Source organism: Tinamus guttatus, unplaced genomic scaffold (genome assembly GCF_059628265.1).
Source record: "Tinamus guttatus ecotype Peru unplaced genomic scaffold, ASM5962826v1 Tinamus_guttatus_pri_ptg000125l, whole genome shotgun sequence".
Taxonomy (NCBI): domain Eukaryota; kingdom Metazoa; phylum Chordata; class Aves; order Tinamiformes; family Tinamidae; genus Tinamus; species Tinamus guttatus.
In genome coordinates this window covers 3770689-3796103 of record NW_028288659.1, presented here as the reverse complement: position 1 = coordinate 3796103, position 25415 = coordinate 3770689, and the positions used below count along the sequence as shown (strand labels likewise).

General features: G+C 39.5%; 1 protein-coding gene across 2 annotated transcripts; it reads left to right on the top strand.

Moving 5' to 3' along the window:
* Positions 1-345: 345 nt before the first annotated feature.
* Positions 346-25415, top strand: FAM180A (family with sequence similarity 180 member A). Of its 2 annotated transcripts, XR_015913195.1 has the most exons (4): positions 346-582; positions 23090-23190; positions 24279-24778; positions 25351-25415. XR_015913195.1 is itself a non-coding variant. In XM_088521652.1 (3 exons), the coding sequence occupies exons 1-3, from the start codon at positions 507-509 to the stop codon at positions 24618-24620; spliced, it is 519 nt and encodes a 172-aa protein (XP_088377778.1). In that variant the 5' UTR covers positions 346-506; the 3' UTR covers positions 24621-24792. The 2 variants fall into 2 exon arrangements, 1 of the variants encoding a protein (XP_088377778.1); XM_088521652.1 differs by lacking the exon at positions 25351-25415 and having other exon boundaries at positions 24279-24792.

The window sequence follows — 25415 nt, the reverse complement described above, 5'->3', positions numbered from 1 at the left end:
ATGTCCCACTCCCTGTCTTAAGCGTCCAAGGGTAGCTGCACATCATCCCAGACAAGGATTTCAGCTTAAACACAGGTTAGTCTATAGCCCCCTTGTTATAGAAGTGTAGTGAATGACCTAGTGTTCAAGTGCATTTTTTAATGAAATTGCTTGTGGCTGTTTTTTGGACAAAAATATATTCCAACTGGCCGATTTAACAAATGAAACTCAGCTACAAAAATGTAATGATATTTATTCACACAACTGCCAGCAAACTCACATGCACCATGAGTCATTCCAGATGTGGATAAAAACAAAGTCTGTCTGTGAAAGTAAGTTTCCTGATCCTGAGGAGGCTTGGTTTGGGAGAGGAGCTGCACATTGATTTCAGTTGTACTCAGAAGAACGGACAGATTCCTCCTTCAAAGGGGGTGGGGGAGAGAAAAAGTCATTTATATTCCTGAGAAGAAGCAAGGTAGGAAGTAACATCTAGTATATACCTAGACACATTTATTTTAAAGAGAAGGATGCATTGGAAGACTTTGCTGCTGCTGCTGTTCTATTACGGTGTTCATGCCACTGTGACCTACAAATGGAGCAGAGGTAAGATTTAAACGTGAAAATCTATTTAAGGGAAAACTTTGAGTCTGTAGAATTGAACTGAAACTATATTTCATTTTACTTTATTTTGTCCCCCCATCTGCAATTTTCTTTCTCCATTAAATACTATGTTAGTTAAATAATACATGCATAAAAAATAAAACTATAATACGAGTACATAGGTACATGCAGTACATAGGAACAAAATCATAAGAACCAAATCCTTCCTTCTCACTTTTTTCCTTTCCTAGTACTTCTCTCTTTTTTCCCATATTAATAAAAATTCCAGCTCCTGAAATTTCAAAGCAAATCCTTTTCAGGTACAGGTGGCATGATTTAGTGCTACAATGGGCAGATACCTGTTAATCATAAATACAACAATACTTAGAGTGTGTGGCATGCCTACCAATGCCTAAGACCCTACAACATAGAGAAAGCTGCTAGATAATTATCAGATTTCAGCTGCCAGTATATACTTGAATTCAAGTGGGTGGCTGCAAGCTGTGAAACAGTTTGGGACTATTGGATTGCATAGGAGATAGTTGCTTAAAAGCTAGTGATGATGTCCTTTCCTTTTTTTTTTATTACCTCCTCTGGTATTTGGCAGAGGTTCTATAGCTGCTGGGTAGAGCTGCTGGAAAGGGAGAAAGGAAACACCTCCCAGAAGATTTCTTTGGGACTAATACTGAAATTCGCAGATTTTTAAAGGAAATGAAGTTTGTTAAATCATCCCACTCAAATACACACACATACTTCTTGCTCATGATGCTTTCTAATTTGTGCATTAGATTTAGTCTGGATTTTGTAACGGGAGGTAATGACTGAATGGAGTAATGCTGTGGCTTTAACAAGGTTTATCCATTCTATCTCATTAGTGGGGGAGACCTGTCAGGGCGCAGATGGCACTGAGAATGACAGTCTCTTTCCCCAGTTTTTCCACCAGCTGCTTGGATGACTATTGATAACCTGCATATGCTTTGGTTTTCTGTGACTGTATAATAGGAGGAGTGGCACTAATCACCTTTGTAAAACCCTCAGTAAAAGTTTGTCTTTCTAATGATGACACTTAGAAAGAAAGAAAATCATAACTAAATCTGTATATCTGATAAAAATTCTACCTTTTGGGAGAATGAGGATACATTATCTGTGAAGTGGAGAAAACAGAAAGGGTTCTATTTTCGTAAAATTATCACCTTGCGGTTTAAGGATATTCTTTGGTTTTGCTATGTTACTCAGTTTAATTAAGCAACACAACCCTCTAAGAAATCCATGCAAGTATTAAAAGTCCATTTTTAATCACTTTGATCATTTAAAGGAAAAATCAAAACTCTATTCTGTCTTTTGAGATAGCAAATTATTTAAAAAATGGGAACCCTAAAGCTTCTTTGGAAGCACTTCAGAGGGAAGAGGAGACTCACGTTGTGATAAGGAGTTCAATTCCCACAAATATTATGCAGAGAGATCTGCTGATGGGGGAGCAGAACTTCTCTCCATAGCTGCTTTGACTCTTCAGCTCCTGTTTTAGATGCATTCGTCCTCCAACAATAGCAACTTCAGAGCACCTATACTCTCCTGAAATGCCCACATGCCAGCCCAGCAAACCCCATCCTCTTCTGCAGCATTCAGAGGGAAAAGCACCATATGAATTTACAAATTGCTTAGCAACCCAGTAGGAAAATTTGTGTTCTGAGGCATGGCACAGCCTCCTGCACACTTGGAGCTCTTCTCTCCATCCACAAGCAACAAGTGACTTGTGCCTGCATTAAACTCATCTGATTTAATCTCATCTCAGTCCTGATTTGAGTTTGGCACTGGAATAGCTAAGACAGGTCAGCATCTGGTCTGAGGGAAATGAAATATAAATTGCTATATCATCTCCATTTTAACTAGCAGTCCAGGCTGTATACAAAAAAAAAAAAAAAAAAAAAAAAAAAAGATAGGACAAAAGGGACCGCTTTAATTATCAGCAGTTGTTTAAACTGAATAAAGCCAAACCTAAGGAAAGACAAACATGCATGTGCTGAATAGTGAGAGGGAACTCCATTGTGCTACCTCTTCTTGCCTTTGTGAGCATTATTAAATTGAGAAAAAGCATTTCTAGCAGGAAAACTGAGCAATTTCTTTTTTTATCCTTCCTAAAACCGTGAAAATTGTGTTTAAATCAGACAGAGTCCTCAACCTGTTTAGATCCAGCTGTGGCCCATCGTCCAAATGTCATAGGAAAAGCCTTTGGAATGTCAAAATGTCATAGGAAAAGCTTTGGAATAGGAAATGTCATAGGAAAAGCTTTGGAAAGCTCCAAATGTCATAGGAAAAGCTTTGGAATAAGGCCTTAGGGATAGCCTTTTTCAAAATAATACAGAGAAGATCCTGAGATGATGAAATGATTTTGTTTACCATCTCTGTTTTTCTCAAGCCTCCTATAGGCTTAACTGCGTGGCTTTGCCCTGCTGGATTTTGTCGAACAGATGTCTTGGGAGAATTTATAGCATTAGAACTCTAACAAGTGGCATCTCCATGTGCCAGGTAGAGGTGAGGTGATACTCATTCAAATGAATATAGTAAGAATTCCAGATATTTGTAGATATTTGTTCTGTAGAAATCAAGGGACAAATCCCGTCCTTTGATAACAACAAAAAATAATAATAATAAAAAAAATCGCTGCTGTGGTATCCTGAACAAACCTCACTGCTTGACACCTAGTTGCTTTTATCAAGCTACTTTGAAATTTACCAGCTTAATGAAGAGAAATTTACCCTCCATTTGTTAGGAATTGCTTGCTCCCTGAGGAGAAATGCTAAGAGAAGTCTTCATTAGCACATTTCATCTCTACCGGCAGTATTTTATTTGCTTTAGGAGTTCCCATATTCTAATAAATGACACACAAACAGGAGCATGCTTGTTATGTAGCTGTTTGGAGAATGAATGTGCAATATGATTCCTTGTGGTTGCAGCTTCTTGGAGAGCAAATGCAATTGTATGTTCACATACCAGTGGGGGCTGGAGAAGAAGCTGCAAGGCACAAAAAGTAAAACTCTTCTCGTTTGGCTGTCAGAGAAGTAAGGGGGAAAAAGGTAAGGTAGCCACTATGTTAGTATCACTAAGGACTCACACTTTTGGGGAATGGCTGTACTGAGCCTTCCTCATGTTTTATTGCAGTCACATCCAGATCATAGAATCATAGAATGCTTAAGGTTGGATCTATCTTGTTTACGTACCTTACTTTGTACATGTTCTCTAGCCTTCCACAAAAGTCAGGTTGTTGTTCCATAATGTCAAGGAAGTATCTTACTCTTTTTAGAATGTCTGCAGAAGGAATTCTTTGGACAGACAGAATGTTTACCTCCCTTAGATTTTGCCACAGAACTGTGAACCTCCAGTATTCACTCTAGTGTTGCAGCAACAACAGCTTGTAAATTTGATGTGACTACGTGAGCCACAAAATCTGCAGGTTGTTGCTGCTCACGGGCTTAACTATAGAAAGCTGGTAGCTCTCCAATGCCAAGAACGGGAGGGATATCAGAAAAAGTCACAGCCGATCATTCCTAGCTGATGCTGGAAAACCAGCCAATCATTTTAAGAGGATGCAACATTTAATATATTCTGTGTCTGGTCGTTTGCTATGTACCAGGATGCAGGTGTGGACAAGGGATGAGTTCCTTGAATATTAGGGTATGCACTGCATCCCCACACCTTTTTACATTATTTACTTCTTTTCCACCTCATCACGTATTGTGCTATTACACCTAGTCAGTCCCTTCTTTAGGAACTTCTAGGATTCATTGCTGACAGCATTGCTTATGTGACACTTTTTGGTTTGAATTGTTGGAATGAGGGAATATGGCTTGAACACAGCATGTAATTACTCCACAAGTGGTCAGATACACACACTCAGCTGGCCTCTAGGATGCCAAGTCACAGTTCTGGCTTAGCTAGGACATGCTGAGTTTTCCAAAGGTCTGACCAAAGAATAAAAATTAATTACACCAGCTGGCCATAGTACAAGAACTTTAAAAAGTACAGCATCTATTTAACTTCCTTTAATTTCCATACAGTCATTGTTATCCAAGTCATAAAATATCTACTGCACATAAAACTGTGAAAGATATGAAATACTATGAAACAGAGCCATCTCTGCCAATGCTTGACTGCATAAAGCATGTTTCTTCTTATGGAGAAAATACAAAACTTTTCTGCTCACTGACTCCCATACAATAACTTAGAAAATTCCTTCAACTGCTCTAACTTCCCTGTTTGTTGAATTCATTCCACTGGCATCACTGGAGCTGCACTAGCAAAATGCTTGATCTGCTGTGGAGGTTGTTCCTGTCTTCCTTGAGTCTCTTCTGTACCAGTTCTTGAGGATACATGTTTGTAAGCTGGAGTCGCCTGCTTTGTGAGTTCATTTATATGGTACAAATTATTACTACCCTATAAACTGCAACTGTACTAGTAAAGAGAAAGAAGAAGTTCCTGAAACGGACTCGGATTGAAACTCCCAGCCTCAGGATTAGCCTCAGGATGGCCTGAAGGAGACAGCCTATATGCCTATGCTATTTCCTGAATTTCCTTTAAAAAGAGCTATATAGAAAAGGAAAATAAATGTACTTCATAGAGCTGGACAAAAAAGTCTTAAAAAAACAAAATGTCCAACAACTGTGAAAAGTAGGAAGGAGATTGTTTTTTAGGAAAAAAAAATCAGAAATAATTGTTTTCAGGTAGGTCTAGAAGTGAGCTAAGGAAACAGCTAGGATATTAGGATATCTACATGAGAGTAGACTGCAGTGCTAAGATGATGCAGCCAGTGCCAAGGCAAGTTATCTGTGCAGCACAGCACAGAGCAGGGTCCGCACTCTAGGTGGAGTCCCAGGAAGACGACAGTCATGTAACCGTGGTATAAGCCTGAGGGAATAAGCACTGCCTCTAAGCAGCGCTGAGCAAGCCTGGAGCTGCGCGGAATATTTAAAAAGGTCTTTAAGTGTTTAAGTCTCTAAGTCCTTCATCTTTTAAATAGGAATAGTGGCAAACTGATGAGAACAAAGCAGGGATGGGCTATAGAAGTTCTCTTGTTCTAGTTTAGATCACAGGTGGATATAGTACGCTATAAAAACAGTCACACCGTTAGCAAGGAAGGATCTGAGCAATTTCAATGCTCTTTTCTCAACAGGAAGCAACCACAAATGGCTAAAGCTTACAGTCAACATGGTCATAAATGGATTATCAGAATTAAAAATAAATAAATAGGATATATATAATTTTTAGGAGAGCTAAATAAGCAACATTAGAAAAGGGGGTGAAACCTTTTATTCTATTTATGCACTAGACTAGATTAAAAGTGTGAAATAAAGATAGATTTTGTAGATCCCAATATCATGAGGACTAGTGATTCAGTTAGACACTCTCTGCTGTTTCGGTATTCTTTTAAGATCCTGCCTATCATAATATTCTTTCTTTTTGCCTTAGTACCATGTATTGAACTATCATGGGATTCTGATCACTTTACACAAGGTTACTTATATCCCAACCAAATGCCAACTCAGAGGTGCTTGCTGCCATTCTATTCTCTCCTTACAGTTTCAAACTGAAATAGTTCATCTCATCTTTAACAGCTGCTGTTAAAACAGCGTTTGCTTCAAGAGAGGTTCAGTTCTAAATGAAATAACTCATTTTCACATATAAAAACTGTAGTGCACACTGAGGACTCTCCTGATCTTTTGCTTGATTGTCCAGAGACCTTATTTGTACCTGATATTGCACAAACAGTAATAAATAAAGAAATAAATAAATGAAATTCTCCATCCAAAGAACTTTCAGTGTAATTAAGGAAAGAAAACATCCATTTTCATTGTGAGGCATGGAGTAATCAAGTCACTTGTCCCAGATCTCTTCAGGATCACTGCATACGCATCATCTATTATGTTGGTAGCAGTGGTGATTTTGTTCTGTTTCTAGAGTACAAAGCACTTCTTTTCTTACCTTAGATCATGCAGTTTTTGGCAGGAGGGTAATGATGTCTCAGGCAGAATGAAATCCTTTCACAGACAACAGAACAGTGTCACAGAAAGAAGAGTCAGCAGCTCTTAATGAACATCACCCAACTGCAGAACCTCTGTTTACTGAAATTACTACAGGCAAGATGAAAATAGCTGAGGTACATCACAAACTGGTGGTGTAATTAACTTTGCATGCAGTGCCAATGCTTCATGGCCGCGGATGACCCAAATGCAGACGTGAAGACAGGCGCTTGCCTGCACAGACAGCTCTTGAAACCAGTGTGCTATCCCTCTGCTCGAGACAGCCCTATAGGAGGGAGCTGAGTCTACCTGAGACACAGGGAAGCTACTGGATACACATGGACCCTTTGTGCAGCAGCTCCAGGGAGCTTCATATGCATCAGCTGTCCAAGTGTCTTGGCCTGGATCTGAAATGTGCAAACCAGCTCTGTTCCTTTCTTAAACTTTAAATGCACTGAAGTGTGAAAACTGCTACCACAGAGGTTAACAGGAGTTTTGCCACTCTTTTGAGTGAGGCCAGGATATGAGTTATTCTCTATAACTTGGCTTCCTGTAGTGACCCTGAGTGTTAAATCTTCCAGAGCAGACATGTTATTTGTTGGTAAAACTGTTTTCCAGCAAAGTGGCTCTAGTTTGGGTAAGGTTCATGAATAGTGGATGGTGGGAAGGGGAAGAGAAAATGTATCAGGATATCTGAAAATGAAAGAAAAAGCAGTATAATATCAAGTGAAGATAAGCTGAAGATAGCACTTTTCTCAAGCGACACACAGACAAAAGTCCCTGGGCAGGGAAGGCATCTATGGTGTTTTCACTCCCACCAGAAGGAAAGAAAGCAGATGAAGAGATCCTGCATGCCTCCATTCTCCCTATGTCTCTCACTACCCTGACATCCTGTATTATTCAACTACTGCTTGATTATGATTGTGGTATCTCCTTCACAGAATATTTGTTCATTCAGACCCAGTAAACTAGCTTCAGTCTGCATTACATGCCATGGGTCTACTCAATGACTTAATCCTTAGAAAATAGTTTTTTTCTATACCCTCTGAGGTTTTTGTGGCTGCTGCAATAGCCCTGCTTTTCCTGCCTCGCTATCACTGTGCTTCTGGCAGGCAGAGTTCAGTGTTGGACTTGAGACAAAGAAGAAGCATGTGAGGAGGAAAAGAATGGAGTTAAATGAGATCCACTATTCCCGGTTTCCACAAGCATTCCTTTCTTCTGGTGAAAGCATACGTGGGGCCTTTTTTGGCCTGGTGTGTCGGTTACGCTTGGCAGCTTGCAGTTCCCCTGAGATTAGCACACATTCCACTCGTCCTTTAGAAATTCCTCCCTGGCCACAGTGAACCAGGTCACCAGGCAGGAGCCGGACTCCAAACTCAGTGAGTCTCGGCTCAGGAGGAGCCAGGTGGGTAGCTGAAAAAGTTGCTGAAAAGAGAAAAATGTGTTCTTCAGAGGTTATTTAGAAGGAAATTGGCACCAGAAGGGAGATTCTGTGCCCCCTTGCTGCAGTCTCAGATTGAAGATGCAAATGCACAAGGTCTCCAGTGATGCCTGCACTACCCCCACTGCTTTCATTTTACTGAGGAAGCAGAATTAGGCTAGATTTGGTTAGCTGGGAAGAAAGTAAACTGCACCAAACTGAAGTTGAGAGAGAGAGACCAAATGTGATCGGTGGATGGGAAAGATTAAAGCACACATATATTTAGGATTAGGGTAGCACCCTGTCAGTATACTATGCATTCCCACCAGAACCTGCTGTTCAGAAGATGCCCATCTGTCCATGCTGGTCTTCACCCTAGCCGTTTGTTTCTCAGGCTCATGGGATGGCTACGTGTCTTTGGAGATGGTAGTGTTCCCATCTACCTTCCATGTAAGCAAGACTCTCTTTTTATTTCCTGTTGCCGTCAGCCTCTCAACACACCATGATGTTGAGATACATTAGTCTTGTCAAGTCACCAATGGTCACAGTGTAAAGTTACTGCTACTGAATCAGAAATGTGTCCAGTTTTCTGCCCACCTCTTCTTTTGCTTCTCCTTGACTTCTCTAAGCTATGTAGGTACCAAAAAAAACCCCACTTCTTTCCAGTGACCAGAAAAGAGCCTTTTATTTTATTTTATTTTATTTTATTTTATTTTATTTTATTTTATTTTATTTTATTTTATTTTATTGGTTTGCTTTGCTTTGCTTTGCTTTGCTTTTCTTACTGAAGCTGCAAGAAACTATCACTTTTCCCCATAGCACAATTACAGCATTTCCCATTAAAATCAGTAATTCTTTACATTAACATCCATTAACACCAGTCACAGTAGCAGGACTTCAGCTTCACAGGTCTCTGTTTTTCCCCAGTTCAGTCCTAGGAGGAGGAAATGGATCAGTTCGTGTAAGCCTTCAGTTTCCTCTCTGGTTTTGGTAATTTTCACAGCCATGAGATAACATTTTTTGTTTATGCCTGATCTGATTCTGGAGAGACACAAAGTAATTGCTTCTTGAATTTGTTTATTTATTGAATACACATTTTATGTCTGAAGGAACTGTTTCTGTCTTAAGTCCCCTTCTAAAATAAAAAGTATTTAATGAATGCTTCATTTTTATTTACTGGTATTTTTCTGTTGAACAGATTCTATTTCCAGTTAAAAATTACTTGTAAACATCCTTATATGGTACAGCATGTTTAAGTGAAACTATTAATTTATCATAGTCACAGTAATTTCTGTTTTTGTCAATTGCCTTGCTAATTTGGCAGAAAGTCCTGGAAGATAATAAGTCCAGTGATGTTAAAAATATATAGAATTTTTTCATTTCTCTCCCCCACCATTTTTGTTTGTTTAAGAAATCTCAAAGAGACTGACAGTTTGCTTTCCACTTAGCTTAGCAAGTCTAAAGCACATTGGAGTCTTTGCAAAGATGCAAAAAAATAGATTTTTTTCCAATTCAGGTGCCCTACAACAGGAATTAGATACAAGAGCTCAAGTCACCTAGGCCAGTAAATTACTTTCAGATTGAGGTTTCTAGGAGAAATATATATACATATATATACATATGTATATATGTAAAAAAATGGGCTCATTTCCACACAGGCTGTCTGCGAGAAGCCAGGATGAAATAAACAGTCCGCATGGTGTTGAAAATCAGCTCAGATGGTCCTGGTTTTGATGAGGCGACCACAGATATCAGCTATCTTCTGTCCACCATCAAGATCAATGAACAGACAAAACCTACTTACAGGCCCAGGCTGGGTGCTCTTGCCTGCCTTGCCTAACCCCCCTGCTTTCTTGTGCAAAATCCACGTATCTCCTACTGTACTTTGTCTCTCCCTAAAACCAGCTCTGCTGAACAGGAGGAAGGCAGCAGTTGCTTCACTGAGGTCTGAAAGTTCAATATAAGGTGTACAGAGGGACTTCTTTAGGGACACAGGGAACAAACACCAGAAATGAAACTGAAAGGGGTTTTTGGTGTTTATCCTTGGCCCTAGAGTCATGAGCCAGACACAAGCTGGTAATCACATGAGTCAGGGACTTATGGTGTATTTCTTCACTTCAAGAAAATGCTGTGGACTCCAAAAGTTAAAGTCATCAGTATTTAATAAAGCTGTCTAGTAAATAACACTTAGGGACACCCTAAGAAATTCCATTTCTCTCATTTTCTATCCAGAAATTGTTTTTAGGCAGCAGGCTGTTGGAAGTTTGCTGAGAATTTCTGGATGCTCTTCAAACCTTGAATCACTAGGTGCATATGCTATGGACCATCAATCCAGCACACACCCTTTTATCCTTTATCTTTTTAAGCCCTATTTTTTAACACGGTTTTCACAGAAAGCATGGTCCAGCTGAGCTGAAATCCAGAGCAGAATAACAGATTTATATATATCACCCAAAGGAAAATACAAACAGCACCATCAATGTGAACAACACAGTCCCTACAGACACAAATTTGTCAGTGAGGTAAATACAACCCGCTGGTCATCTGTGTTAAATGTTCTTTTTTACTCCTCTGTTTGCAAAACCCAGTGCATTTCCTTATGAGTGCTTTTGTTGACAAAATCCTGCATACATTATTTAAAAGTAAAAAGTTATAAATCATTTTCTGAGCGACCTTTTCACAAAAAGTTATAGCACTCAGGACAGCAACTTTCTGTAACACTTGGCATGTGAGAAGCTCAGTCACAAAACACTAGTTTGATTTCTGCTTAACACTCACTATCTATGTAGTATCCAGAACTTAAAGATCACTGCCATTAGCCAGTATGGGAATAAGTAGTCCCTAACTCATTTTGTGGTCACACTAAATGTCGCTCTACTCCTAAAACTGGTCAGTTTGTTATATAACTAGGTGATCTCTGCCTACTTTACTGAAAGATCATCATTACCACCAAGTTGAGGAAGAGGTGCCATGCAAATTTATCACACTATGAAGTCTAGTTTTCACAAAGAATACTTTTCTAGATGCAAGAAAACAGATGCCAGACTGACCTGAAGATTTTTCATTAGCAGTCTATAAAGACAACCCACTCAGTCTATATATGCAGCTAAAGCCTTTTTCAAGTAAGCATATTTCACTATGAAAGACGAAAGGTTTCCAACTTGTGAGAACAAAAAATCCAAATTCAGGAAAAACAGATTTCTTTTTATACTGGCAGTAACACAGCAGCTTATCTAAAGTGCTTCTGCTTATCTAAAGTGCTTCTGCACGGACCTAAAGGGTTCCTCTTTGTCATTTCTCACATATGGAGGAGTTAAACCAAAGAATATATTGCCAGCTGCTTTCAGTCAGATGCATGCTACAGATTTTCACTGGAAATCAAGCCTACTTCCCTTTCTCCAAATTCAATCTTCTTAAGTTAGTTATGATGTCATTAGCATTTTTTTCACCATAAACATTTACTTATGCTGTTTTCCTGGAAGACAAAATTCATTTTACAAGCTCAGCTCAAAAGACTCCAGGAGAGGCAACTGTATGGAAAAGAACACATGCTGAACCAACCACACTAGAATAAATTGGCAGAGCCTTCCTGGGCTGCGAGCCATTGTGAGATAGCATATTTGGGGGACACGAATTGGAGGAATTTAAGATGTTGAGTTTTGGATTTCCATCAATGTCAGTAGAAACTGTTGTCATTTCATACTTTTCCGAATCTCTCCATTAGGAGACAAAACATTCGGATTATGTTGTTGACTGAAGATTTTGGGAAGCCTGAATCTAACTATCTTATTTACCCTCTGATACCGAGCCTGCATTTCACAGCACAGGGGATCTCTGTGACCAGGCTGCCCAATAAGCAGCATCATGGGGCTAGTAGTGGCAGCTCAGGTTATTTAAGGACCACAACCACAGTGTCCAGCTGCCTTTAACAGTCTGTAATACTCAAAATTCTGGCAAGTCTTTCTAATTTAATGGTGATTACAGTTGTCCCTCAGTCTCAGCTTTACTTCAGCCAATTGTGAAACCTGAAAGATCTAGGAATATTCAAATTTTAAGAGATTGCGCAATATTAAGGAGTAGTGGGAAAAGGAGTCCATAAAATGGAAATCCCATATGTGTGTATGGAGCTGAGGGAGGCAGCTGTGAAAATAATTCATTTTGCATTAAGTCTTCAGACTGCTTTGAAAGGTTTCTGGCAATATCACAAAGATTGATGAAATTCCTTTGGCCCACCATGACATCTGCACACATTGAAATCTGTCAGTTAGATTTAGTGGACAATTATATTTGATTTATGTTAATTTATTAATAACATTTTTATGCAAATGTAGAATCTAACACAATGGGACCTAATCATGCACTCAGTTTTGATGAAAGTTTGCCAGAATAAACACCTTCTTATGGTGATCTCTCTCATCACTCTGAGAGATGTGAGGATTCCCTGTCTCTTACGCAGGAGTACACAGGGATTTTCTCCTCAGTTGGCCAAACAGCTGTACAAGACTGGCCCAGAAACACATCCAAATCTGTTTTCAGCTCTTAGTTACTACCTCTGACTTCTTGCCTTTATCTTCAACACTTGGAAATATACTACGCTTTGAAAAGACATTGCTTCCAGAAATACTACTTTTCCTCGCAGAAAGGACTCACTATCCCCTTGTGCTTATTGCACAAGGCTGATTTATACATTTCCTGCATCCAGCACATCTTCATGTCATTAGGAGAGCTACCAGCAGGTGCACTGACATCTGGAGCTCAGTGAACAACTGGAAAGGCAGCTGAGGTTTCCTTATTTCTGAGTGAAATTTCAGAGTAGAGGAAGCAGGGGAGTGGGACTTGTGTATTTTCCTCTTACCAATTTATTTGCTTTTGGATGGGGATTTAGAAAGAACATGAGGACAATTTTGGTCTTTCTGAATCTGGGGGAGAGAATAGAGCAATATAATCCTTATCCCTCCCCAGCTTTGAGCTGCCAGTATTGATAAATAATTAGTTACAGCAAGTTTGTCATTTCCCATGTGTGAAGCTATATGTGAGTGAGCAGCTCACACACAATTCAAATAATATATGGTTTGTTAACAGTTCATTAATAGTTTCTTGATCTACTGACAAATCTTTTGCTTTATTTGCTATTTGAAACTATTCACAAAAGGCTTAAGTGCGTAATCTCAGGGCTCCCACAATTTCTTCTGTTTTTCTTGAGTGCAGATGATAAATCCACAATATCAGTGGGACAGTTCCTACAGAGTAATTCATCACAGGACAATTTAATCAGCAGTAGTAAGACTCTTCCACTGTTTCTCATTTTCTAAAGGTTTTATGGCCATAGATTTAAAGTTAGAAAACCCGTATATCTTTCATTTTGGCCACCTGCATAGAATACAGTGCCATTTTGAATAGATCCATTAGATTCTGTTTCACTGATGCATATCTTCTGAAACGACTTGCAGGTTGACCTGGACATCAACCTGCAAGTCATCACTGAACTGGACAGTGCTAACTACCAAGTTAGCAGGTAGTAGGGGCCTGTCACTTCCCAAGATGAAATGCAAGCTAATTTCAAAGAAAGTTTCTAAATCTACATAATATCAACTGTTTAGTTAATGCACACGGCATTCTCTGAAAGGATGTTTTATGGAGCTTGTCAACAACAACATTACATATTTGCACTGAAGAATGTGAAATATGGTTTAGAATTTATGAAAGAAAATCCATACTGCTCCCTGCTAGATCTGTGGTTCGTACTTGACCTTTGATTTATTCCTCAGCATTCAGTCTTGGAAAAACTTTTAGATATTCTTTGTGCTAATTGAATTAACTGTTCAACTGTTTAACTGTTCAACTGCTAAAAGTTCAAGAGATGCAAACATAAAATGGAAATAAATGGTTGTCAGCTAAGGGAATTAGGGTGTACGCTCACCTTTAGCTTCTGTAAGAACCACAGTAGTTCATGTGGCCATCTGCAGAAATGAGTTCAAGGGCTTGGTGGTAGGTCATAAGGTGTGTTATCATGAGAAATGGGTTCAACTTTTTTCCTAACCCAGGCTACAAATCCATCATTATGTCATCCAAGACCGGAATCATCACCAAATGACCTATGAGTATGCAGACCACACTTACACTGGGAGTTCCTCTTATGGAGGAAAGCTACTGGCATGGTAACAGGGGTGGGGAATGAGGCAGTTGAAATCTACAATGGCTTTTTGGGTTGTTTTTTGTTTTTTTGATTTTCCCTTCATTCATGACCAGCCAGATCCCTGGCTTGGCTGACTATATGGCGACACAAAGTTGGGTTGGAGCAAAGGGAAGAAAGGAAAGCATGACTAGAGGACAAGTGTGGAACTGCCTCTTGCAGCTCTGATTAGGTCAGCTTCAGCAAAATCCTAGCTCTGTAGTCACCTTTGTCTACCAGAAAAACAAGGAAACCTGTGCGGAAAAAAAAAAAAAAAAAAGAAAGCATAAGGAAATATAAAATGATCCTGCTCACTAGTCCATGCCTCTCCTCTGTACTATTTCCTCCCTGTACAAATACTTATCTGAGAATTGATGCAGAGTTCAGGTTCACCCCTTTTTTTTCCTCCATTAAGGGGAGACTTGCTGCTTGCAACTGAGAATTCTATGATGTTAATATAAAAAGGGCAAAGAATTGGAAGAAGAGAGTGATTTAGAAGGGTTTTCCTTTCAGAGAAGCAATAGCACAATGCATACACCTTTATGAGCTGCTGCAACTCTGTTTTTCCATTGTAGCACAGGCCTGATTCCATTGTTCCCTCTCCATTGTTCATCAGAAGAATCACTCTCTGAGTTCTGCTTTGAGTGTCCTTCCCATGAGCTTGGTGATGAACTCATCCTGAAACACCAAGAGCCAGATGCATTTCTTCATGCCCTTCTTTCTTCTCTGCTCACACCTGAGAAAAATGGAAGGATGTGGGATCGTCATTATATTCCTTCGTTTGCTTAGTTGCAAGAAACATTTTCGATGTGCTTAATTATTTCTAGAGTGCTTTGTGTTTTCCAGTGTTTGTTAGGAGATCTTGGAAACAAGTTCTCATGAGCAGTGTGTCACAGACAGGGAAGGTAGCTCTGCACTGAATGCAAGGATGTGTTGGTTCAGTTCCTACCTCTCTCTGAAATTTTGTATGTTATTAACATTGCTTGGTACCTGTGTTAGATCCGAGGAATAGGAATGATATTCCCTTTCATTACTGCTGTACTTTTTCTCATATAGTGTCCTTCAGGACTGGTAAGGACAGGTATTTCACTCTTTCCCAGTTCCTAGGAACATGTCATTAAGTTGAAGGACAGCAATATATTTGATTTCTCCTTCCCTTCAGTTTCTCAGTATTTTATTTCCATACCTGATATGTCAACTTACTTCAGCATGTTAAAGCCCTCTCCTGGTAGGCTAATTTTTTTTCTTTTTTTTTTTTTTTTTTTTTTTGTGAGCATTAATAATTTCAGATGGGGATCCCCTCTTTATGGCCAAAGAAGAATAAATAATATAACAAAGTGGGGACCATGTAAAAATATTGCATGATGGAAATTTCATGTGACCAATTAATTCTGAGACCATTTTAGTCAGTTAAGGCTAGTCATATTTTCTCAAATCATGTTATTTAACCATTCCTCTTATGACTGAAGAAGAAACAAGTGCCTATGCTCACTTCTGGCCATCAGGCAGGAATAGAGATCATTGCCGTTATTAATTTTACATTTAGGAGCTAAGATATCAAGAATATGGGGCTAAAAGTACGACAAAGAATATTCTCTTGGTAAAAGAGGCAAAAATTCTGTTAAAAATAAGCAAATTCTGTTAAAAATGTGCTAGTTCATACTTGTTTGTAATTAAAATTGAGGGTGACAGAGCCCTGGCACAGGCTGCCCAGAGAGGTTGTGGAGTCTCCTTCTCTGGAGATCTTCAAAACCCGCTTGGACGCAGTCCTGTGCCACGTGCTCTAGGTGACCCTGCATGTGCAGGGGGGTTGGACTAGATGATCTCTAGAGGTCCCTTCCAACCTTAACCATTCTGTGATTCTATGATTCTGTGAAAATGTCTTTTCCATCTTGTTGCTCTGTTCTCTTAAAGAGCATTGGAATTTCATCTCCCAGTAATACGGATTTTAATTCATTAAGGTTGGAATGCACAAGACTTTTCATAGCACTCATTGTCAGGGGAGCTACTTCTGGAACTACAGTGCAGTATAAAGGTGTAGAAACCAGCCTATCATACCATGATGTTTTTACTTTCTTTGTCTTTCAATTTTTTTATGTCCGTTTCCCTTATTTCTATACCTCTTGTGCTTCCTTCAGGTTCCCTTACTCTTCCATTTCTTTTTTTTTGCTAAACTGTTTGATGCTTTCAAATGTAGCAGTTTTGTGATAGAATGCAAAATGTCACGAAGTAAAAAGAAGCTATGCCTGATGGCACTCCATTTCTATCCCTCAGGCAAATTTTACACCTAGACATGACATAATTGCAACACAGAAGAGTATAAGCACCTTACACAACCACTGTACATACATCTTTCTAGGGACATGGCAAGGGCAGGACAAAAATGAAGGAGTGTGAGATTACTTTGTCTAAACTTGCTCATCACATATTTCCATTATATTTTTTGTGGACTGTGTTATGCTTTCACTGCCCAACACATACATCTGATAGACCAACATCACTCTGCTCTGAAGGAAGCACTGCTTCTGGTACCAACATCTGCTGGAGATGCAAAGCAGGTAGTTTCTCAGAGCAGCAAAAATTTTTGTGACTTTGACAGGTATTTCACAATTAGCCAGAGGCAGTAAATTCATGATAGTGCATTGTTACTCTAGCAATGGATCTACCCAGCAAAAAGACCCACTAAAGAGTCATCTTGCAGAAATAAGGCTCTTTACAGATAATATATTCCCAATCTGACAGAAGATCCTCATAAATAAGGCAATCAAACAGAAATATGAAACAAAAAATTCTTCAGGGGTATTCTAGGTGAGACACACCCTTGTCTCTTCTGCAGTGCAGCCTAGATCAATCATAGTTCTAACAGGGCATTATAATGGCTGCTACATTTGCCTATACAATCGCTTAATGGGCAGCATTCTGTTCATCTGCTTTGGGAAATGCTTAACTTCATCTGGAATGAAAAAGCACTGTGAATGACAAAATGTGCTATCAGGTTATCAGTTAATGTCTTCTCTTGACAGGATCCTTGGGGTGTGCTGATATCCATTTAGTGCAAATCCCAGACAGTTAGAGAAATTTTATGACACCAGATATGCATATGCTCCTATTTGATGAATAGAAAGTGTAAAAGGGGTCTTCACCTGGACTAGGAGTTAGATTTTTTGAGTCTTGAGGAAACTGACTTTAAAAAAGGGCAGAAGATGAAATTCTGTTACTAGTTTTTTTTAGTCACGTAATTTTTAGTCCAGGAAAAAAATCACGGCACTTACAGTAAAATTCAACTCTTGTATTTCTCTGGGTTTGTTATAACATAGAACAAAAAAGTAGCCAAGGTGTTTATAGAAAAATCTTTTGCGTGGGTCATCATGTCTTTATGAACAACAAACTATGAAGTGTTACATTTTCATTTCCTCTCATGTAGAGGGCAACAGGGATATTCCTTTCCATCCACACACTCACAGCAGTGAGCATCTACTCTGTCGTAATCACTTTTATTCTCTACTGTAGTATTAAAAATAAAAGCAATAGGGAAAAAATGTTCTCATTATAATATGGGATGCATTATCTTCTATTGAGTTTTAGGAATCATAACTTCAAAAGCATTGGGGAAGAAAGGAAATTTTTTTCTAGACTGAACTAGACATTCTACTGAGCCCACAGGTGTTTCTTACTACTACAGAGTGATCGTGAGCTTGCTGTAAAAAGATACTTACGGTGGTTTGGGATGATTATGGTTTTACAGAGCCCTGTGAATCCCAGTTAGATGTTCAGAAAGTACATTAAGGAGTTGATTGAATGAGAACTGCTGCTGTCTGTGCAACAGCTCCCCGCTTCATAGTCTCAGAAATAAGGGGCTTGTCCCAAAAAGCCATGAGGTTCAAAGAAATGATTTTCTTTAGCTTCTTCATAGTCAGGCCCAAATAGTCTAAGACAGAGTGACACAACTGGCAACCTGCAGACTGAATCTTGCTCACTGGTCAACTCTAGGTGGACAAATACCTTGTTTCTGCCCCAACAGCTATACGATGTCCTTTGCTCTGCTTGCAGAGAATCAGGAGTTTATATCCACAAGTCATTTGAGCTCTATACCTCTCCCATCCTTCATGAAAGGGGTATCACTGAAGATGTGAGATAGCCTTTTTCCAAGACCCTGAAGTGAAAAAAAAAAACAATTTTTACTGAGTCATGGTGCTAATTAAATCCAATTTCTGTCCTGAAGCCCTGGGAAGTTGCTGCTACAATCTGACAGCAGAAGTAGACACTTTGGAGTGATGGTCATCACTGTTTCATGCTCTTGGCTTGACACCTTGGCATAGGAGAAGAAGGGCATCAATGACGCACAAATAATTCAGTACTTCTGCAGCTATGCTGTGTCTTTATTGTGCAAGCAAATCACAGTCAGAAATTGGGAGTTATCCATCAGGAGCAGGAGTGTGGACTGGAAAACAAAATCAAGCATTTATCCCCTCGCCAGTGAAACTACGTAGAAAATGTGTAAGAGGATGACAAACATTTATCATGTGGCTAATGAGGTCCAGAAAATTCTTGCTCAGTTCTTCAGAAGGATAAAAAAAGCTTTCAAATAATGCTATTGTCAGCTTCATAGTTGACATTACATTTAAACAAGAAAGCAATTTATAAGCTGCAATGTGCTAAATAGTTAGATGCAAGCCAATAACTTGGCAAAAGCTACTACAGTTTTTGCTCAAAAAGTGAACAAGAATTGAGTCAGCATAGATTTGTCAGGGTTGCCAGACTCTAGCAGAGAGCAATCTAGCAGTGAAGGAAATGCCTACATTTTTTTTTAACTGTATGTAGAGGGGCATTTTTAAGCCACCTTCAAGACTGGACACCTTGACTGATCTGCAAATTCAGACAGATGTGACATGCTCAAGGGCACCCTAGCCATTCTGGATCAAGCAGGCAGCCAGGATGATGGTCAGCTTGTTCAGGCACACTGTGCTCCTCTGCCTCCCATCCTGATGCCTCTGTGGACAGCAAGGCTAATCAGATCAGGGAGTGCTCCTAGGGTTTCTCTGAAGAAGGGATTTGGAGGACAGTGAAGTCCATAATGCACAGACATAAAATAGAAATTGTTTCCATTGAGGATAATGGAAGTCTTATATTTTCTACCTCATCTTGGCGAATCATAAGCTTTTAATTATGAGACTGACCAGCTTTTATCAGGAAAATATTGGATCTCACTTGGAGGTCTCTTGAAACTTCTTGCTTCAAGTTTTACTTGTAACAGAAGTAAAAATAGTAAGTCAATAGGTATATCTCCACTGGCTTCAATGAGCACTGGGTTAGGTCCATGTCAGTATGGATGCCTAGATCTGCTCTCTTCAGGCATTAACAGTTACTTCTGTTGAAATGAATCAGCTACATCATCACTATAAAAATATGCAACTTGCTTCACATATTCCTATAAAAAATTAATCAGTAGTGTCACAGGAAATTCCCTTAGGGAAGAAAATGGGAAAGAGACAGTAAATCATAGTAATACTGCTGTGTTTTTCTTTGATATTATACAGCTAGCTCACAACAGAGCTACAAGTAAATGTGGGAGGAAGTAAGGTCAAAAGAAAAGTTTCAAGAAGAATTTATGACTTCCAAATGCAGAGCTTGGCTGCAACTCCTTCTCTCTCAGCTTTTATGCTAAATTTACATACCTGGTAAGTTATCCAAAAAAAATCAGAATGTGCCCTTCCTGATGCTCACAGAGTCTCCGAGGAACATTGGATTTCATGGAGACCCTTGTAATTGGGGTGATAGTGGAAGGATTTGAATACTGTGCAAGGGCAGAGAGGGAAGGACTGGGGTAAAATGTGAAGCAGGAAAATCTGATCACCATGACAAATAAGAACTGAGCTCAGGAGTTTCTGAATAGGGTTTGCAAGAGCTGTAACAGAGTTTCCTATGTTTTGGGAACAAGATAATGAGTTCAGGGAGTCAGTGCTGGCCCAGTCCCAACAGAGGCTGATATACTTCTGACATGCACACAAAGCTCTTTCTCACAATACAGTAGCTTGTCTCTTTGGATTGCCTAACCTAATCCTTGGGGAAAGCTGGTTAGGAAAACTCAGCTGCCCTCCAGAACTGTTACCTGTGATTCAGCAAGTGGCTCAGTAGTAAGTCAATTCAAGGAAGCAAAATAAGTGAGGCTTTTCTAGGTGAACAGTGATCATCTGAATCTGGTAACTCCCTATCTCAGCCCCATGGTACTAATTTGCACATGGCATAAAACCTAAGAGTGATCAGCATGACAAGAGTGATGCAAGATACCACAGACACCTCTTCCACAGCTCAGGAAAGTTGTGAGACGGCAATCATCTGCATATGTGTCAGTATTTTGCATCCAGGGGTTGTTTCCATTGAAAGGGCATCTAAAAGAGATTAAAATGAATTGTCATCATTATGGCTTTGATTTCTGCAAATTGCTTACTAATTAGAGCTTCAATTTCCCAGTAATACAAATTTAAATAACTCAACAATTGGTGCTTGAAGTTTAAAGTGCATTCAATTGCATTTCCAACTGCCAAGAGCAAAAGATAGCATAGCTCCAGGCTGCCTCAGCAAAGCTTTAAGCAAGAGGGATGAACACTGAAAAAACAGTAGCAGCATAAAACAAGGGATATCGTCTCCTTGCTGGTGACCAGCCACATTTGTAAGGGTTGAAACCAGGCTGTGGCAGTGCTGAGTTCCCTTCTCCAAGATCATAAAGGTGATAGGAAGGGCGCTAGAAAGTGTTACTTACAGTGGTGTATTACTGGCACAAGGTAAGCTGAGAAATGGAGACGCCTGTCCCTTGGTTCAGCTCTGCCCTCTGGTGGTATTCTGAACAGTCACTACATAGGAGCAAAGGGACAAGATCTTACGGAACATCTTCCCTGATGGCATGAACCCCAGCACTCTCACAAGAAGAGCCTGCAGGTGACTTGTGACCTTTCCAAACTCACCATCTTCTCAGCTTGGCCAGATGGTAAAGGTATCAAGCGAGAGAAAAGCTATAGCAGAAAGCAAGTCCTTTTAGACATGTCAGGTGCTTTATTTGATGCATTCAGTTCTTCGGGCTCTTAGTCACATATTCTGCAAATATTGTTGCATTTTTTAAAACAAATATTAATCTCAAATCATATGGATTCAAAATGTAAAAACTAGCTCTGAGGTATCATACCAAAATGCCTGGGACATGTCATTGAAGTACCTATTTGCAGTTAGCAGTATCCAGTTTCAGTATGTATGTTGCAATTTAACAATATCTTCTACCTATATTATGTTCCCTAATTAATTCAAGGCCAAAATACACTTTGCTGGGTCAAGCATGAATTACCTCATACCTGGTATTATCACAATTAATTTTCCTTTTGACAAATAGTAGAGATCCTAATTACCTAAATCTCTTGGTGCCTGGTTTCCTTCTCCTGGCATTACCAGAAGTTAAATATCATTAACAAGTCAAACTTTATTAAAGTCAACTGTTGGCAATGGCCCAGGAAACAGGACTGCATTGAGGCAACATAGTCTAGAAGGAACTAGTATTTATGATCTGCTTGGGTAAACAAAGATAAAAATTGTCTGAGGAACTATGTGGTTTTCTATAAAAAAATTACAGGTGCTCCAGAAAAAGAATTGCATATCTGACAGAGAGATCTTTAAATGACACTCAGTCATGCTCTTCTACAAGCAATAAGCAAAATCCATCACAAGAACAAAAAAATAACTGAACTATTCAGAAATATTCCATGGAAAGCAAATCTGGTAGATAAAGGGTGGCATGATTTTTTTTTTAGAAACAAGACAACATTTTGAGATAAATATTACTCATAATTGTAGAATTATGAGGCTTTTTTTTCCTCTTTTTAAACATGTTTCCAAGTTTCTGCAATGTTGAACAATAATTAAAGTGGAGAGGTGACATTTAAGATAAAATGAAGTAATAGGCACAGCTTTAAAAAACTCCTCAAACATTACCTCCAAACTATCAACATCTATTTATATACACATAACATAAAATAAAACAGTCTTTTTCTCTATTCCAGAAGGAATTTACACTTCCTAAGAAGTAATTACAGTAACTCAAAGTGCTCAGATGATCTGTTATGCATCATCACATGTCTCCTGTACTCCTGAATGCCCAGGCCCACAATACCACAAACATTCTACCTCACTGCAGTGAATAAATGTTTGACTATGTTAGACTGAGTGATATTTATCTATCAGTCTGCGTAGCATATAAGTCATTAGAGACTGGGACTCACCCAGCTGCCTGGCACTTTAGCTGCCTGGCCTAAGCTGATCGAATGTTCACTCAACAGTCAAAGAAGAGACATAGGCATCTCCTAAAAGGGAATCACTCTTTCCAGATACATACGATCAGGGTAGGAAAAGTGATTGACTCTCCAGAGGAGAGGTCTCTCTACCAGCTAATGACAGATCAACTTACGGACATCTGTAATTAGGAGAAATGCATGGTCTTAGAAGTGTTTCAAGGCAGAATGGACTGATAAACAGCAGCTTTATGTATGATCAGAACTGATTTACCTTGCAGATTCTCTCCACTGGCCCTGAGTCAAGGCATACATGTCAGGCTTTGTTATACTGCAGTTATAATTATTATTCATTACATTGTGGCTATATCTCAGAGTCCCAGGCCTGGATTATAACCTTGCTGTGTTAGACATTATATAGGTACAGGGCAAATAGCTGTTCTCTTTCCCTAGCATATTACTGTCAAGGCAGTCCATGTGGTCAATTTTATTTACATTTACAATGAGAAGTCACACTTTACAGTAAGTTTTTACAGCAGGAAGTTATTTGGTTGAATCTGTTACTGAAAAGTCCTTGCCATTTTCAGTGTTGGCCACTTGAAACTTCTCTTTTCCCATTTTTGTTTTCCAGCTATGCTTTTCCCAGCTGCTCAACGACTGAAGAGGTCCTCATCCTCCTTTCTTAACCCAGTGCTACAAAACTCACTGGAAGACGTGGTCCTGCTTTATGAGGTACAGTATATGGGAGTAAACAGTACCTCAAGCCCTAACCAAGACTGGGTTACTGTCTGTGCTGGGGTTATCCATTATCTTTTTCTATGTTATCTTTCGCTATTCCAGCCATAAATCCATTGCTGATGGTTTAGTAGTTCATCAGAAGGGAAAGACTAGGCACGTATATGCCAAACTCACCTCTTCTGGTGCATAAAGAAGAAAGCAACCTGGCATAGTTGAGCAAACTAGAGGAAGCATGAGCTCTAGCTGATCAATATGCAAAGTGAAAAGAAGAGCCAGTTGCTCTCCATAGGAAGTAGCTTCCAGAACAATTATGCATTAATGACATAATACATTAAAATCCTAATCCTTTGGTCCAAGGTTCAGTCCCAAATCAGTTGACCAAATTATCAAAGCCACCAGCATCAGTTATTTCAGAGTCATTCCTAGGGCATGGCAGTTTCAGTTCAAAATGGTTCAGGTCCATGCTTCCACACCAGTAGAGACTGCAGATGTTTACAGATTGCATGCAATCTGGAAGAGTTTCACATTGTTAGCTAAGGGAAAACAGCCCATCTGAAGAAGGTAACCATGCCACGTCTATCTGTTCCCCATAATAAGGGGTCTGGGATTGGATGTCCAAGCAGGGCATGTCAGCTGAGAAGCCAAATGCCAACAAATGTGCTCTCTTACAGAGAGTCAAACCAGTGTTGCTGTTCCTGGGGGGGAGCAGGGTGGAGGATGGGGTGGGAAATGGCCTTTCCCAGATAAGCTGCTATCCCTGATCGCTCTATTCCCCACACGGCACCAACAGCAATACCTGCTTGTTCTAGACAACAGAAGAATAGCTACTCTTCCCCTTGCCCATAGCCTGTCTGCAATTTCCCCAGATAGGCAGCTCAGAACTGAATGCAACATTTACACAGAGACTTTCTGGTCTGATGCACATTCAGCTAGTGCTATGAGAGGTTTGTCTACTTTTGACAAAAGTAGTCTTTGCTTTTGACTAAAGCGAAGACCTAAAGACATGTCATGAATTCACATTTAATCTGCCTAGACTGTTTTGAAGAAGATAAATAGCTTTCTGTGTTCTGATTTTGTACCAGTTTCTTTTAGCTGAGCTTGACATTGACAAAAGTCAGAGAATCTCCATCAAAGATGAGGAGCTGGCTTCACTGAGGAAGGCTGCTGAGTTTGACACCATCTGCAATGAGGTTATTCCCAAGAGCATCACAGAGATCCGCAGGCTGAGTAGCAGGCTGTCCACCTACCCAAGGGTCCTCAAGAAAGAAGACTTTGAAAGGACAGTGTTGACCATGGTCTACACAGCCTACAGAGCCGCTCAATCCCAAGGGCATCAGAAGGATACCTGGGCTGAATCTTTTGTCAATCTTTACAAGGCCCTGAAGCATGACTTGATGTTTTCATACAGCAAAGAGGCATCATAGTGGAAGACTTAATACACCGGCAACTCAGCCATCAATTCTGGTTGATAAGAGAAACATGTAATACATCTGCCACTTTATTTTTAAAAAAGTTTTAATAGCCTGCTTAGTGAAAGATTGTTTTCTAGCTCCCCCTCGTGGAATTTGCTTTATAGATACATGTTAAATGGGGAAAATGATAATTATCTTCAGTTGCCAGAACTGATTTTTGCGCTGACTGGGAGCTGACAGGGGAAAGAAGGGAGTCTGTTGTATGCACCATATAGAATATGCCCTTATTTCATCCTGTGAAATTCTTGTTATACACATGCATAAGTATATGATGCTGATATTCACATACCAATATGCATGTGCTGGAGCAGTTTTCCTCGCTGCAAAAAAAAAATGTCCAATGGTGTCCAGAGACTGTTATAAAGAGATGAAAAGGTCCTCTGCAAAAATAGAGGAGTCATAACTGTCAGCAGACAGAAATCATAGCAAATATATTCATTCCAAATATTCTTGAAAATATGTACTGATTCACTTCATAATCATTTGGTTGAGCCGGTTTTTAATCACAATAACATTTGCAGAAGACAAAGCCTTCATGAACACTAGCAGCAAACAATTCCCTGCTCCCCAGAAGAGTTGTCTGCGTAATAATCCTTTCATATTTGCACATGAGTTTCCTTCTGCTTCTATTTCTTAAAAGGAAAATAGTTTTGTCCTCAGTGGAGTCAAAGGCAAGACAAAGGCCCTGTTTAATTTAACAAAAACAACATTTTTCTGGTTCTATCACTTGAACACAGCTCATCTAAG

Coding starts and splice junctions, on each gene's coding strand:
- FAM180A (XM_088521652.1), top strand. CDS start 507: ATGCATTGGAAGACTTTGCTGCTGCTGCTGTTCTATTACGGTGTTCAT. Junction 583..23,089: donor GACCTACAAATGGAGCAGAG/GTAAGATTTAAA, acceptor TTTGTTTTCCAG/CTATGCTTTTCCCAGCTGCT. Junction 23,191..24,278: donor ACGTGGTCCTGCTTTATGAG/GTACAGTATATG, acceptor ATTTTGTACCAG/TTTCTTTTAGCTGAGCTTGA.